Source organism: Moschus berezovskii, chromosome 23 (assembly GCF_049115385.1).
Source record: "Moschus berezovskii isolate FMDL1 chromosome 23, NW_MosBer_1.0, whole genome shotgun sequence".
NCBI lineage: Eukaryota > Metazoa > Chordata > Mammalia > Artiodactyla > Moschidae > Moschus > Moschus berezovskii.
In genome coordinates, this window is record NC_142482.1 from 15,476,568 (window position 1) to 15,491,561 (window position 14,994).

Sequence of the window (14,994 nt, forward strand, 5' to 3'; positions counted from 1 at the left end):
TTGGAAGCACAGTGCTCCGAACGGCACACGGGGAGTGCTCACGCCGGCGTGACCCAGGGCGGCCCTCCCGGCCGGGTCCCTGCCCAGGGCGGCCCCCACAGCCCCAGCCCCGCCGCCTGCAGGGGGCCCTGCCGGCACCATCCCAGCCGGTGGCACAGCCTCGCTCATCGTCCTGTGCAAAGGAGGCCAAGTTACTCCTTGAGGGCTCGGCGGGGCCTTTGCTCTTCTGTGTGCCCTGAGATTGTGGTTCTTTTTGCTATAAACAGTTGTCTTAGAAGGTATTCTATGTATTTAAAAGAAGTTTAAATTGAAGTGTAGTTGATTTACAGTATCATGTTAGTTTCAAGTGTACACAGTGATTCAGTATATATATAATTTACATGTATAATATATATTTATATATATATATAATACATATACTATATACTTTTCAGATTCTTTTCCCTTACAGGTTATTACAAAATATTGAGTAGAGTTCCCTGTGCTCTATATACAGTAGGACCTTGTTTATTATCTATTTTTTGGGGTTTTTTTTGTCCAAGAGGCATGTGAGATCTTAGTTCTCTGACCAGGGATCAAACCCGTGCCCCCTGCATTGGACGGTGAAATATTGGCCGCTGGACTGCCAGACAAGCCCAGTTATCTATTTTATGTATAGTAGTGTGCATATATTAATCCCAGCCTCCTACTTTGTCTCCCAACTCCCCTTTCCCCCTTGGTAACCATAAGTTTGTTTTATATGTCTGTGAGTCTCTTTCTGTTGTATAAAGCAATTCATTTGTCTCATTTTTTTTAGATTCCACATATATTTGTCTCTGCCTGACTTACCTAACTTAGTGTGATAATGTCTAGGTTAGTTCGTGTTGCTGCAGATGGCCTTGCTTTTTATGGCTGAGTGGTGTCCCATCACATATATGTACCGCATCTTATCCATTTATCTGTCCGGGTACACTTAGATAGCCGTGTCTTGGCTACTGTAAATAGTGCTGCAGTGGACAGAGGGCTGCATGCATCTTTTCAAACGAGGACTTTTTTTTCCAGCCCAGGAGTGAGATGGCAGGGTCATATGGTAGCTCTATTTTTAGTTTTTTAAGAAACCTTCATACTGTTCTCCACGGTGGCTGTTGCCAGTTTACATTTCCAACAGTGTAGGAGGGTTCCTGTAAAAGGTATTTTAAATGGTGCCAAAAGGAGAGAGGACAGCTCCTGTTCGGGACAAGTGTCCACTTCACTGTTGAATTACTGTGCAACAGGCTGAGCTCTGACAGCCGGTCAGGCGTTTGACACAAGCCCCAGAGGAGATGATTCAGCTCAGAAGTATTCAGTAAGCAGGGGCCACAGCAAGCCTTTTCATTGGAATTGCCAAGTCGTTGGAGGTTCTGTCCTTCTCCCTGACCCCTCTCTTGGACTCTTCTCTCTCCGCCCAGCAACTGCCCAAGGCCCTCCTGTTCCTTCTAACTTTCAAAGCTCTTCTCTGGACCCCTGGGTGCCCCAGGGTGCCTCCTTCCCATACCGAGCACGACTACTCCATCTTATCACTAACCATGGTCAAAGCTTCTTTGAAATTGATAACAGACAGGTGTTAAGAAGAATATCAGTGTGATAAAGTGACTTGGAATTCGGAGAGCTGTCTTATTTTTATCTGGGGACTGGTTGAATTTACTTGAGTTCATCTCCAGTTCTAATAGTTAATCTGAACCTAACTTACATTATTGGGAATACCTTACCAGAGAGTCATTAAGTGGGGGTTTATGGAGGAAATACACATTTCTTGAACTAATTGTAAGTTTTGGTCATGTTTGTAACTTAAATTTAAAATGAAAGTTAGAATTAAAAAAAAATATTTTAGGTACTTCCCTGATGTCCAGTGGTTAAGACACCTCCAATGCAAGGGACACGGGTTCAGTCCCTGGTTAGGTAACTAAGATCCCATGTACTGTGACATGGCCAAAAAAAAAGAATACTTCTCCATTAAAGTTGGGAAAGAAAAGGGAAAAAAATTTAAACATTTTTTGCATGATTTGTGTTGAAAAACATGTGCATGTGCAATTCTGTCCCAGTGAAAGCATGTTGGTGATAAAGGAATAGGCGTGTGGGCTCCCTTTGTCAGATCGGCTCATTTCGTGTGTTTAGGACTTGTGTATGAGCTCACATTGTGCATTGCTTTTATAATAATATTCCGCAGGGCAGTCTTATCTGTCTTGTTACATCACTGCAGTCACATGCTTACATCTGCATCGATTTCGTTTCCCCGACCTTGTCAGTGCTGAGTGACTCCGGCACCTGCTTTCCCAGCTCTTGCTTCCTTTTGCCCAAACTGTAAGAAGGTGAACGGGAAAGAGATGCGTGTCAGAATGCAGGTGATTGGTGTCTTCCCATTTCCTGATGTTGTTATTGAAAACTGTCCTTGATTTCTTGAAGTGATCAATGGTTTAAAGAAAGCCGTGTGTCAGGTATGAGCCAGGTGGGCACTGGATAGATTGAAAGAGACCCGCATCCTCCGGCCAAGCATCCCTGCCTTTGACCCTCAGTGACCCTGTCCTGTACCTAACCCTCACGCTTAGCCCACCACCCCTTGTAAAGCTCACATGGAATGGATGATACTAACATCTTTGTGAATGTCTTTGTTTGATGTTGTAGTACGGAGGCTTTTTAGAATACATCCTTAATGAAAACCAACCCCCAAACAGTGGGCAGATACACAATAATAATATGTAGAGTAATTGACTTCTGAATTTTCTTTTTCTCCTTCAATTACATTATTTATAATTGTTCAGCACCAGGACATAATACAGTTCTGCAGGCCATAAAAGATCTGCATACCAAGGGGAAGACCCGTGCAAAACCAGATTTTTATCTGTCTTTCTGTTGTAAACGGGAAGAACTGGAAGGAAAAGTAGACCTAAATCAGACCAAACTAAACCAGAACCAGCCACCCAAGCCCCAAACAAATTATTACAGAAAATAATTTCATCCTTTAAAATTTCTAGAAGTTGAAATCTTCTTTTATAAATGTTCCTATGACAATGGTAAAACTGTACAGAAGAAAATATAAGAAGTACCTGGGTTAAAACCATAATCAGAATGCTCCCAAATCTTAATGTGTTTCTCAGTAAGAAAGATGACTTTACTTAACGACCTATAGTTCTGCCTCATAATGAAAGACTAGAGAAGACCTTTTGTTTTTGTTTGGTTTTTTAAAATTGGTTGTAGATTGTCCATCTGAAAACTTAAAAGAGAAGTCTTCTTTGAGAACTAATCATGTTCTTTATGGAGTAGACAGATTATTTGTACTACTTGGGGCCAACAACTGAGTTGTTTGAAATGCTTCCTTATTTTATTCATTAATACCTTAAGATGTTTGATGAATATCTTTATTTTATGGTTAGAAACCAGTGAAGGAGATAATTATGAGTGGCCTTAATGCCAACCTAACATACTGCCTAGAGAAAAGCATGACCACCTTTCTGTTACATCAGATAATGATATTTACCCTGTATATTTCCCTGAACCAGATTAGAATTTATGGTAATTTAGGAAGAGTCTGAGCTGTGGTTTTATTTCTTCACCATTCTTGAAGAAATAGTACTGAAATAAGTTTGTAATAAACAACCATTCAGATAAGGCACCTACCAAAGCGAATGCAGTGTTTTGAAGCATTTCTGTGTATTTTTGAAGCATCAATTTACTTATCAATAATTGATGTAGTAACTTATTGGCAGGTTATTTTTATTTTTGAAGTAGGACTTGTAAGGAGCTCACCCCCAAGAATGTGGTTGCTTATTTTTCCTGAATGTATTTGTTCAGAATCAAAAAACTGCTTTGAATGACATCTTCATTCGTAGTTTCACCTGAAGCTGAGTCTCCCGTTTCTTTCTACCCAAGGCTGCGAGGTGCTTTCTCTTGGGGCAAGCCTTTATTATTTATGTGCCTTTCTAAAGATAGGGGTTGTTTGCCAGAGTAGCATGTTCTTCAGCTTTAGGACTGCCCTAAAGGGGGCCTGGCTGTCCTTGCCCGTGGCCTGCTCCTTGCTGCTGGGGTGGGAGGCATCCCCTTTCCCGGGCTCCCTGAGGGAGTGCATGGCCTCTGTGTGCCCCCCACCCATGACTTCTCCTGCATCCTCGCCTACCAATTGGACCTTTGGCAGCTCTTTCTGGGTTTGCTCAGGATAGGATGGGAGCTTTCACGTTGCTCAGAGACGGGTGTCCTCATTCTGCTTGGGTCACAGCGGCTGGCTTCGCTCAGGGCAGGCTGTCTGTACCCAGGAGGAGGTCAGCCCCCCGTGCCCTGCCCCTGTGTCCCATCCCCACTCCTGTCCCCCTGGCGTCCCGGACGCTGTCCTTCCCTGGAGCTGGGAGCTCCCTCATCTGTCCTCCTGTCCAGTTCTTTCCTCCAGGTGGGACACTCCCATCTTTGAGGAAGGCCTTCTCAGACTCCCACGAAGTTTCTGTCATCCCAGCCTGTGGGCCTCAAGAGGTGGTGTGTGCTCTTTATCCACCTCTGCACCCTTCGCGTCAGTTCAGGGGCTTCCCTGGTGGTCCAGTAATAAGAATCCACTTCCAGTGCAGGGGTGCGGGTTCAGTCCCTGGTCGGAGAACTAAGACCCCAGACGCCGCAGGGCATCTCAGCCCTCCTGCTGCAGCTACTGAGCCTGTGACTTAGAGAGCCTGCCTCCTGAAGTGAAGAACCACTTTTTATTTTTGTGGCCCAAAAATAAAAGCAAGGTGGTACCCTGGCGTATGAGGAACGCTTAATAAATATTTGCTGACACGAGCTGCAGCTCTACAGTAGCGCTAAGGATAAATATGGGAAGTGAGATTTTTGTCTAGATTGACACCAACCACTAAAAGTCAGACTTTTGAAAAAGGCATCCTTAAGTATTACATAAGCAACTGTGTTTATATGTCTGAAGGTCAACCCGATCTTCAGACTTGAATTTGATTTAGCCCATGTGAAATCAAGCAATTACAAGCTAAAATAAAATTTCCAGAGTGCTGTTTTGAGCAGTTAAGCCATTTCGGTGATGCAGACCTGGCACAGTCTCCTCTGTTCTCTATCAGAAATAAAATGGGAATATTTATGTGTCATCAGCAGGACGTTGTTCGGGGTCTCACCCCACCTGCTTCGCCTCTATTTCGCTTCCTTAGGAAAACTCCTCCTAAGCAAAAGAGGAGCGCCCTCTAGGGGTGAGCTTGTAGGTGCACTGCAGGACCGCATTTTAAGAAAGCCTGCAAAATTCTGGGAGAATCCCATAGGATTCAAAAAACACAGAAAAAGATGCTTCATCCCTGTTATGTAATTCAAGTTATATAATTTAACCCCAGAGTGTCCCAGAGTGCTTTCAACTTGCTTATCATTTCCTCGAGCACTATTTGTTCAGACAGTTTTCTGTCCCACAGGGAGAGAATATCCAAAATGAGAAGAAAGAATGTTTTATTAAAAAGTGAAAGCGGATGGTTGAAACTCTTGGCAGTTCGCAGTCATCTGTGAAGGAAAGTTACCAGGCCACATGTCTGTGACTCAGACATTGGGCAAAATAAAAGGCTTTTCTGTGGCAGCTGAACTATTTCCTTCTTTTTTCACCCCTAATTGGTCACATGACTGGGTATTTCTCTAGGACCCCAGTTGCTTTCGCTCAGTTCATCCATTACCACTCCTTCCTCATAATACTATACTTTTTATTTTCCATGATGCTGATATTTAATTTTTAGCTGGCCTTCTTTTCCATCTCATTTGTTTGTGGGGAGGAAAATGGGCCGTCACGTATAAAGCGCTTAAACAGGGTCAGCTCCGTTTATGTATTTTTTATTGTTGTTAATAATGGTGTATTTGTTTTATATGGAGTCATGACGATGAAAATAATGGTAGCTTACATTTAGGTCAGAGAAGGTGATGGCACCCCACTCCAGTACTCTTGCCTGGAAAATTCCATGGACGGAGGAGCCTGGTAGGCTGCGGTCCATGGGGTCGCTAAGGGTCGAACACGACTGAGCAACTTCACTTTCACTTTTCACTTTCACATATTGGAGAAGGAAATAGCAACCCACTCCAGTGTTCTTGCCTGGAGAATCCCAGGGAAGGGGGAGCCTGGTGGGCTGCCGTCTGTGGGGTTGCACAGAGTCAGACACGACTGAAGCGACTTAGCTTTACCTAGCTACATTTAGGTGGCATTTTTCATATACAGTATTTCTCTGGAACTTCCGAATGACCCCCTGAGACAAGAAAAATAAGCAGTATTCCATGATAAATAATGACTCAGCATGTTTTCAAGCATTACAGAAGCTGAGTTAATCTTTCTGTATTTCTTCCTAAAATTTTTAGCAGCTTTCCATTTTACATATTTTCTCTTTTAAGTTGACAGTGATTTTTAAAAAATGATTACAGTTTTATTTTCAGGTCACAGAATTCTCGTTCTCTAGTTTGAACTCGAGACTTTCTGTTTTCGGTCTTTTATTTTGCGGGTAAGAAAACAGAGGCCTCGAGAGGTTGGGTAACTGGTTTATGAGACCTGCAGCCGAGGCATGGCTGAAATCCTTTTTCCCTTTTAATATGTTTCCTTTTTTTCTTACTTGGTTTTGCTTGGCTTATGCCTAATTTAATTTTTCTTTATTGTTGCATAAATGTGGTTGTGGAAAAGGACACCTTGTGGTGGAAGGTTTCCCTCAGAGGCTTCGAGAGGTTGGGTAACTGGTTTATGAGACCTGCAGCCGAGGCATGGCTGAAATCCTTTTTCCCTTTTAATATGTTTCCTCTTTTTCTTACTTGGTTTTGCTTGGCTTATGCCTAATTTAATTTTTCTTTATTGTTGCATAAATGTGGTTGTGGAAAAGGACACCTTGTGGTGGAAAGTTTCCCTCAGGTCCATAGCTGGGTTCAGTCTGGCAGAGCAAGTTGTGAAATTGCTTTCATGTGAAATAGGTGTTCAGAATCGCACCTCATCTTTTTAAAAATTGATTTCTAGTTGATTTTTAATTAATTGATCTTTTAAATTTTAATTGAAGTAAATCTACTGATCACAATGTTTTGTTAATTGCTGCTGTATGGCAAGTAATTCAATTATACACACACACACACACACACATTGTTTTCTGTTTTAAAAAATACCCTTTTTCATTATGGCTATCATAAGATACTGAATATAGTTCCCTGTGCTGTGCAGAAGGCCCTGGTTCATGCATCCTGTGTATGAAAGCTTACCTGTGCTAGCCCCAGCCTTCCACTCCATCCGTGCCCCGTGCCCCGACCCCGTGGCAGCCAGCAGTCCGTTCTCTGTGTCTGTGGTTCTGTTTCTGTTTCTGAAAGGGAAAGTTTCTCAGTCGTGTCCGACTCTGCGACCCCATGGACTGTGGCCTACGAGGTTCCCCCATCCATGGAATTTTCCAGGCAAGAATACAGGAGTGGGTTGCCATTTCCTTCTCCAGGGGATCTTCCCTATCCAGGGATCGAACCCGGGTCTCCTGCCTCGGAGGCAGATTTTTTACTGTCTGAGTCACCAGGAAGCTGTGTTTCGGAGATCGGTTCATGTGTCATATCTTAGATCCCACAGGTGAGTGGTATCCCGTGTTCTCTGTCTCTCTCTTTCCCACTTACTTCATTTAGTCTGACAATCTCGAGGTCCATCCATGCTGCTGCAAGTGGCATTTTTTCATTCTTTTAATGGCTGAGTAGTGTTCCTCTGTGTGTATGTACCACATCTTTCCCATTCATCTGTCGATGGACATTTAGGCTGTTTCCATGTCTTGGCTATTGATCACACCTCATCATTAACCATCCTGGAGTGAGAAAGACAGAGGAAGTGGATCTGGATTGAACTGTGGCTCTGGCAGGCATGGGTGGGCCAGGGGGACAAGAGAGCGTGGCTTTCTTAACTTTGACTGTTCGTTCCTGCCCAGGGTGGGGGCATCCTTACTGTGTGCTTGTTTCCACTGTCCCTTGTGAAGATGTCAGACCTGCATGATAGAGTTGTCTGTTTTGAGAGAGTCGACGGCTGCCTCAGGGTCAAGAGATGCATAATATTGTTTATTTAACTGTGGTCTCTCATGTTCCTGCTCAGGCTCTCAAGAATTAGTCTACTCTCTGGTTACATTGGAGATACTCAGAGGACTATATTGCTTTAGATGTACACATATGCATGAAATTCACAAGCTTAGCTCTTCTGCCTTTTTTTTTTTTTGTTAATTGAAGTGTAATTGACAGATAACATATTGGTTTCAGGTGTATGACATCATGATTTGATATTTGTATATGTTACAAGATAGTAAAAAATTCTAGTTATCATACCATTCATCGCCAGACAGAGTTAACTTTCAGGATTTGGTTTCTTGGCAGTTTTCAAGTATGTGATACAATATTATTGACTACAGTCACCCTGCTGTACACTGCATTCCCATGTCTTTTTTATTTTATAACTGGAAGCTTGTTTCTTGTGATCTGCTTTGCCTGTTTCACGCACTCCCCAGCCCCACCCTTGGCATCCACCATTCTGTTCTATCTATGATTTTTGTTTTGTTTGCTCACTTGTTGTTTTTTAGATTCCACTTGTAAGTGAAATTTTACAGCATTTGTTCTCTGTCTGACTTATTTCATTTAGTCTAATCCTACCAGTCCATTCTAAGGGAGATCAATCCTGGGTGTTCATTGGAAGGACTGATGCTAAAGCGGAAACTCCAATACTGTGGCCACGTCATGCGACAAGTTGACTCACTGGAAAAGAGTCTGATGCTGGGAAAGGTTGGGGGCGGGAGGAGAAGGGGACGACCGAGAATGAGATGGCTGGATGGCATCACCGACTCTGTGGACATGAGTTTGCGTGAACTCCGTGAGTTGGTGATGGACAGGGAGGACTGGCGTGCTGTGATTCATGGGGTCGCGGAGAGTGGGACACGACTGAGCGACTGAACTGAACTGAATTCCCTCAAGGTCTCTGTTGTTGCAAATGGCCAGCTCGTGATTTCAGTGGCAGTGACGTTCCGCTGTGTGTGTCCCCTTTATCCCTTCGTCCATCCACGGACATCTTGTTTTTAAGATGCCCTTAGCCTTCTGTGCACGCTCATGGCTTGGAGTGAGACCGCATCAGTTCTGGCAGTGCTCTGATATGTGAGGAGAAAATGGAGTATTAGCAGTCATTTCACATGTGTGCTTGTCGGCACGCATATGTGTTATGCATATCACAGATTTCTTCCTGAAAAGATCCTTGGAAATTGGCTCATCTCTGAAATGTAATTGAGTATTTCAGGGGAATGTCATTTAATGCCATTTATTTAATAGAAGGTAAATATTTAATGGAAGGAATACTCACTCTATAACTTATTTAGATATTTATAGATTTTCTAAATAGGATTGTCTGAAATGTGTTATGATGTGCTCCTTTTTTTTTTTTTTAGAAAAATGAAGTATTTTTAAGCTTGCTTTTACAGTTATATAATTATCTTGTGACACGAAAGAGTCAGCTGATATTCCTTGGGTCTTGGGAAATCAAAATAAAAATGTCAACTTGTGAAAATGGGAACACTTGGTTAAAAATAATCTGACTGTTTCAGTTTTGCTGGTCATTTTATAGGTCCTTTTGGCATTAGTAGTTACTTAGAGATATTAGGCCTGAGTGTAATGCTTACATTATTTGTCATTAATGATGCAAAGATGGGTAAATGAATATTAGTTGAATATTAAAAAGTGCTGTGACTTAGGCAGAAAGTCCCCAAATACTAGTCATAGGAGCTGATAAATTTGATATGAAACTCTTAAGGGAATTTTATTCTTCACTAACTACAAATATTTTTTGACAGTAAATCATACTGTAAAGCATGTAGTCAGTTAAGATAATAAAATTTAGTAGTATTAAATTTTTTTTAATTGAAAGATTTTAAAATTGGGGTATCGACTCAATGGACATGAGTTTGAGCAAACTCCGGGAAACAGTGAAGGACAGGGAAGCCTGGCGTGCGGCAGTCCATGGGGTCACGGAGTCGGCTGTGACTGAGCGACTGGATGACAACAGCTGCTTACAATGCCCGGTAGTTTCTGCTTTACAGTGAAGTGAATCCGCTATGTGTGTATATATATCCCCTCTTTTTTTTGGATTTCCTTCCCATTTGGGTCACTGCAGAGCAAAATTCAGTGGTATTTAAGCTGCTTTTTTAGACTCGAAAATCTTAACCATCAAAGGCTTGCTCTCAGTTTACATTAGGCCTTTTCTTGCTGGTTGCTCTGTAGTCAGAAAGTTTTGACCATACTTTGGATCTTTTTGTTTCTTTCTGCTGTTTAGTCACATGACACTTTGCACGCGCACAGAAGTTTGACTCCTGCGTGTAAATCTCCAGAGTTGTGTACCCGCAGGCCTGTGCCCACATGCTGTGGGGGATGCTGGTCTCTGCCTCTGTGAACCCCACCCTTGGCTCACGAAGTAGCGCAGCCCAGCGTCACCCTAGGGGAGCAGGGTGGGGTGGGGTGGGGTGGGGTGGGCCCGCCCTGCCCACTGTGGGACAGCCGCGCTCGTGACCTGTTCTGACCGTGTCTGTCCGGCCGAAACTGACAGCGGGCTGGTGTGTGCCAGGGGTGTCCCCCTGTGGCTGACCAGTAGAGCTTTGGGGAAGTCTTTGGTGCTTTGAGCTATAAACTAAGAAACTTAAACCAGCCTTGTTAACTGTCAGCTAGTGTGAGTGTGGTTATGCAGAGGGATAAATCACTGGTTGGGTTTAACATACACACACTACTGTATATAAAATAGATAATCAGCAAGGACATACAGGGAACTCTGGTCAATACTCTGCAATAATCTGTATGGGAAAAGACTGAAGAAGAATCGATGTATGTATAGCTGAACCATTTTTTGTGCCCCCTGAAACCAGAACAACGTTGTAAATTAACTACACTCCAGTAGAAAATTTAAAAAGAAGCTATTCAAAAAAGATAAGAAAACCCTCCACCACCAGAAGATTTATGCTGTGCAGAGAAATTTTGAATAGAGGCCTTATAACCTCACATATATTTTAAAAAACTTTTAATTTTGAGATAATCATAGACTCACAGGGATTTTCAGAAGTAGTACCTAGAGTCTCATGGACCTTTTACCCAGGCTACATCTCTGGATTTTTAACATGTGGAGTGTGTGCCTCTGGCATCTTGAATTTTGCGACGCAGAAATCAGGAAGACCGACTCGGGGCTAGGGGGTTAAAAACTCACCTGGTATTAAGGTGTCCTGGTTGCTGTATCAGGAATCGTGACTCAGGTCAGGGCCTGTATAAAACACTGCATGAATGAACACACAAGGAATGTTTTCTCCTTGTCCACTTTCTTGTTCGGGTATTAAGGATAATCCGAGTTCTATAACCAGGTATTTTAAATTGTGTTTTTTGTGTAGGTTCGAAAACACGTGAACGATCTCTATGAAGACTTGAGGGACGGACACAATTTGATCTCTCTTTTAGAGGTTCTTTCAGGAGACACCTTGGTAAGTTTTAACTTTCATAATTTATCTGGAGGAACGTGTGATCCTTTTTGCATATGACTAGTATGTTTTCAGCACAAAATGTTCAGATTTTTGCAGCATCCATCTTGTGAGCTGCTGTGAATTCTGCTTGAAGAAAGAGTTCTGGTTAGATTCTGAAGCATTTTCAGACTTTAAATGGTGTGCATTTGGGAGATGGAAGCACTTTGATGACCTTGCTTATGTAATCAGTTCTGTAATTAAAATACTACTGCTGTTCTTTTTTACCTTGGGTTTTTTTTTTTTAATGCTTAGCAGAATTTGGATGCATAACATAACCCCCTATTAAAAGACTCACCAGTAGCGAGGAAATAATCACCTCTTTCTGACAGATGGCCTAACCCCTCCACAGGAGCCATCTCCTTTCTTGTGAACGCCCCTCCCCTCTCGGTTACCTGGTCTCCTCCATCATGTTCTGTTCATGCTCTTCTTTTCATTTCTGGTCTGTCTTGTGTATTTGCTGTCCTGTCTTCTGTCTGTTATATTCATTAGCCGAGGGAGCGAGATTTTTTGAAGACCTTACGGTTGGTGAGTGCCTCAGAAGCATGCGCATATGAACAGCATGAGGATGTGGAGGATGAGGATAAGGGGGTAGGTGTCGCCCCCGTAACTCGACTAACCTAGCCGGCACAGTGCGGTGAGCACTCACACCACAGAGTAACCCGCGGCTCCTGTTTAGAAAATGGGACACGGGCCCAGAGACCCACAGGGAGGTGGATGTGTGTGGACCAGCAGATTGGACAAAGGACATATTTTCTCTTTAAATTTATTTCTGTATCTCTATGCACTGCATGGTATTTGAACATATGTGCTTAAACTATCGGATGGCATCTGAGCTAAAGAAGTTTATATACCTTTTGTATAAGTGTGAAGGTTTACAACTACAACCAGCCTGCTAATTTTTATGCACATCAGCTCCACTTTTAAAATTGATATTTCAGACATAACTGCTCATTGCTTTACGGAAGGAATGTATGGACATTTATTTTATATTTAATACTATGCTTTAAGTCATGCCTATTGGCAGTCGGTATTAGATAGACATTCTCTGCCTGCCTTATCTGTCTCATTTTATTTGGGGAGGATATTTTAAATGCCAGGGTCCTGACAGAGCTGTTTCACCCCCGTGACACTCAATCGACTGAGCCTACTTCTGCAAGACAGATGCGCTTCTTTGGTCATCATCTCCCCAGAGCCCCCTGTTTTCACTGGAACGTGTGTTTTGTGGATGCAGTGGGGATTCATCACCTTCATTTCTCCTGTTTTATGGGGTTATTTCCCCAGTCTGTGGTCCACCGTCTGTTTTATTCTGCTGCCTTTGGCTTCAGCAACCTATTCACGTTTCAGCTCAGCTCTCAGTTTTCTTTTTTTCCCTTTGGAAGATTTTATGTGGTCAGTTATCAGCTCCATTCTTTGTATTTTTGTTGAACATTTTCTCAGCTCTGTTTCCTTATGTTTTCCTTCTGCTGACTTGTAACGTTTCTTAAGCGAAGCGGCATCAAGGAAAAGAATTATGGTTTGTCAGTTTTCCTGACACAGCACATCATCATGTCCATCCCCAGGCAGTGTCAAACTATTAAAGTCCAACCGATTGTGTGCAAAAATGAAAATAAAATAAAGAGGAAATATATTACATGGCTTTAATTGCTTTCCTCTCTCCTGTATCATGGCTAAGTAAACCTTTACTACCTTTCTCCTTCTTGGTGGTTTTTGTACTAACTGCATGATGCTACTTTACCTCATTTTCATTAACATGCCATTCATGTATAATTAAAAAGCCCTCTTGAGTTAGAATTTATTAAGAAGGCAAATGGGGAATGGTATTTAATTCTTTGTGTGCATCCGTAGCTAAATAATTGTAGGCTAGATTTGTAGTATAGTGAATATGAAATGTCTGTATATTCTGTGGTACTTTCTCTTTTCCTTTGTTTAAATAAAATATTCATAGTAAAGGATCTATTTAAATAAAACATTCAGAAAAATCCCTAGTTTACATTGAATCTCAAGTAATTCAAAAAAATTAAAATATCATTAAAAATTTAATGGATTTCCCCAAACAGTAAATACTGCTTTGACAGTATGACAAGCATACAGTATATTTATATAGTATATTCAGTATATTTAGCATGGTCAATAGTGTCAGAAAATATAATGTTTTTTATACCCTGCATTTTTCTCTTCTTAGCCCAGAGAGAAGGGTCGGATGCGTTTTCACAGACTCCAGAATGTACAAATTGCACTTGACTATTTGAAAAGACGCCAGGTATGATGTTTGAATTTCAAAGCTATAATCATAATCATATCATACGACGCACTTGTGACTGAATCAGTCTGCACAGGACCATGACAGGGAATTAGCAGGTTAAATTTGATTTTGAGTTAGTTATTAACATTTAATATAATTTGGTAATGATTTAATAATCATACGGTAAAGAGACTGCCTGCCATGTGGAGACCTGGGTTCAGTCCCTGGATAGGGAAGATCCCCTGGAGAAGGAAATGACAACCCACTCCAGTATTCTTGCCTGGAAAATCCCATGGATGGACGAGCTTGGCGGGCTACAGTCCATGGGGTTGCAAAGAGTCGGACACAACTGAGCGACTTCACTTTCATGACCATTAAACTTGTGCTTTTGTGAGACTGATATTTTAAACTATTTTTAAACGTTTATTCCAAAGAAAAGGAAATTAATCGTAGGTGTAAGCCCAGAGGAATTATAAGTGGCGACATTGCCATCTGAATAACAGCTGCTGATTTTCCTTCTGTTGGGATTGGAATGCTTTTGCCTGGGAAGTTAACTACATTTTAGTAGCAACAGAATGTAAGAATGTCAAAGAACAGTTATGAGTAGTGGGGAGAGAATTTTTTTTATACTCACTTTACAAAATTGTCTTATTTTTATGAAAGATAGTTTATATAATACTTTAAAAAACTTTGCATATGTTTATTTTTAAATGTAGTAGTGAGGAGGCAGTAGTTCATATTTTATAAGCAGATTCAACTGGATGATTTAGAAACGGTTAAAAATAGTTCTGACAACAGGCCCCAACTCACTTGAGGTTTCAGAAGAAATCATGGGAGAAAAATGAACACCAAATTGGATTTGATCTTGATTGGGTACCACTGTGATTAAAATGGTATAAGGCAAGTAATTGGTAGCTTTCAATTAGTAGAAAAAAGGAGGAGACAGTGAAACTCAGAATTGAAAGCAACTGAAAACTGAGAAATCAGAGGTGGCAACAATTTTGCTTTTTATGGAGAGGGAAAAAGAGAAGAGAGGGTAAGGAAGAGAAGGCAACACTGTTGTTAGTCCTTCATTTGGTTTATTATGAACATCGCAGTGCTTTTAGTTACCAAGTTCTAGCAAATGCTCAGTGCTTATATTTTAAGTGTTATTGGTATTTCCCTTCAGTCAGTCAGTCAGTTCAGCCGCTCAGTCGTGACCGACTCTTTGCGACCCCATGAATCACAGCACGCCAGGCCTCCCTGTCCATCACCTAGTCTTAA

The 14,994-nt window shown here is 41.8% G+C and overlaps 1 protein-coding gene across 21 annotated transcripts in view; it reads left to right on the forward strand.

Moving 5' to 3' along the window:
• Positions 1-14,994, forward strand: part of DST (dystonin) — a 542,031-nt gene that overhangs the window by 271,038 nt on the left and 255,999 nt on the right. For 12 of the 21 annotated variants that reach the window (XM_088831326.1, XM_088831327.1, XM_088831322.1 and 9 more), the window contains 3 exons: positions 11,361-11,450; positions 11,979-12,077; positions 13,672-13,749. In XM_088831326.1, coding sequence (XP_088687452.1) covers positions 11,361-11,450; positions 11,979-12,077; positions 13,672-13,749 — 267 coding nt within the window. The remainder of the gene's footprint in view (positions 1-11,360; positions 11,451-11,978; positions 12,078-13,671; positions 13,750-14,994) is intronic. The other 9 variants (XM_055406667.2, XM_088831328.1, XM_055406676.2 and 6 more) reach the window with 2 other exon arrangements.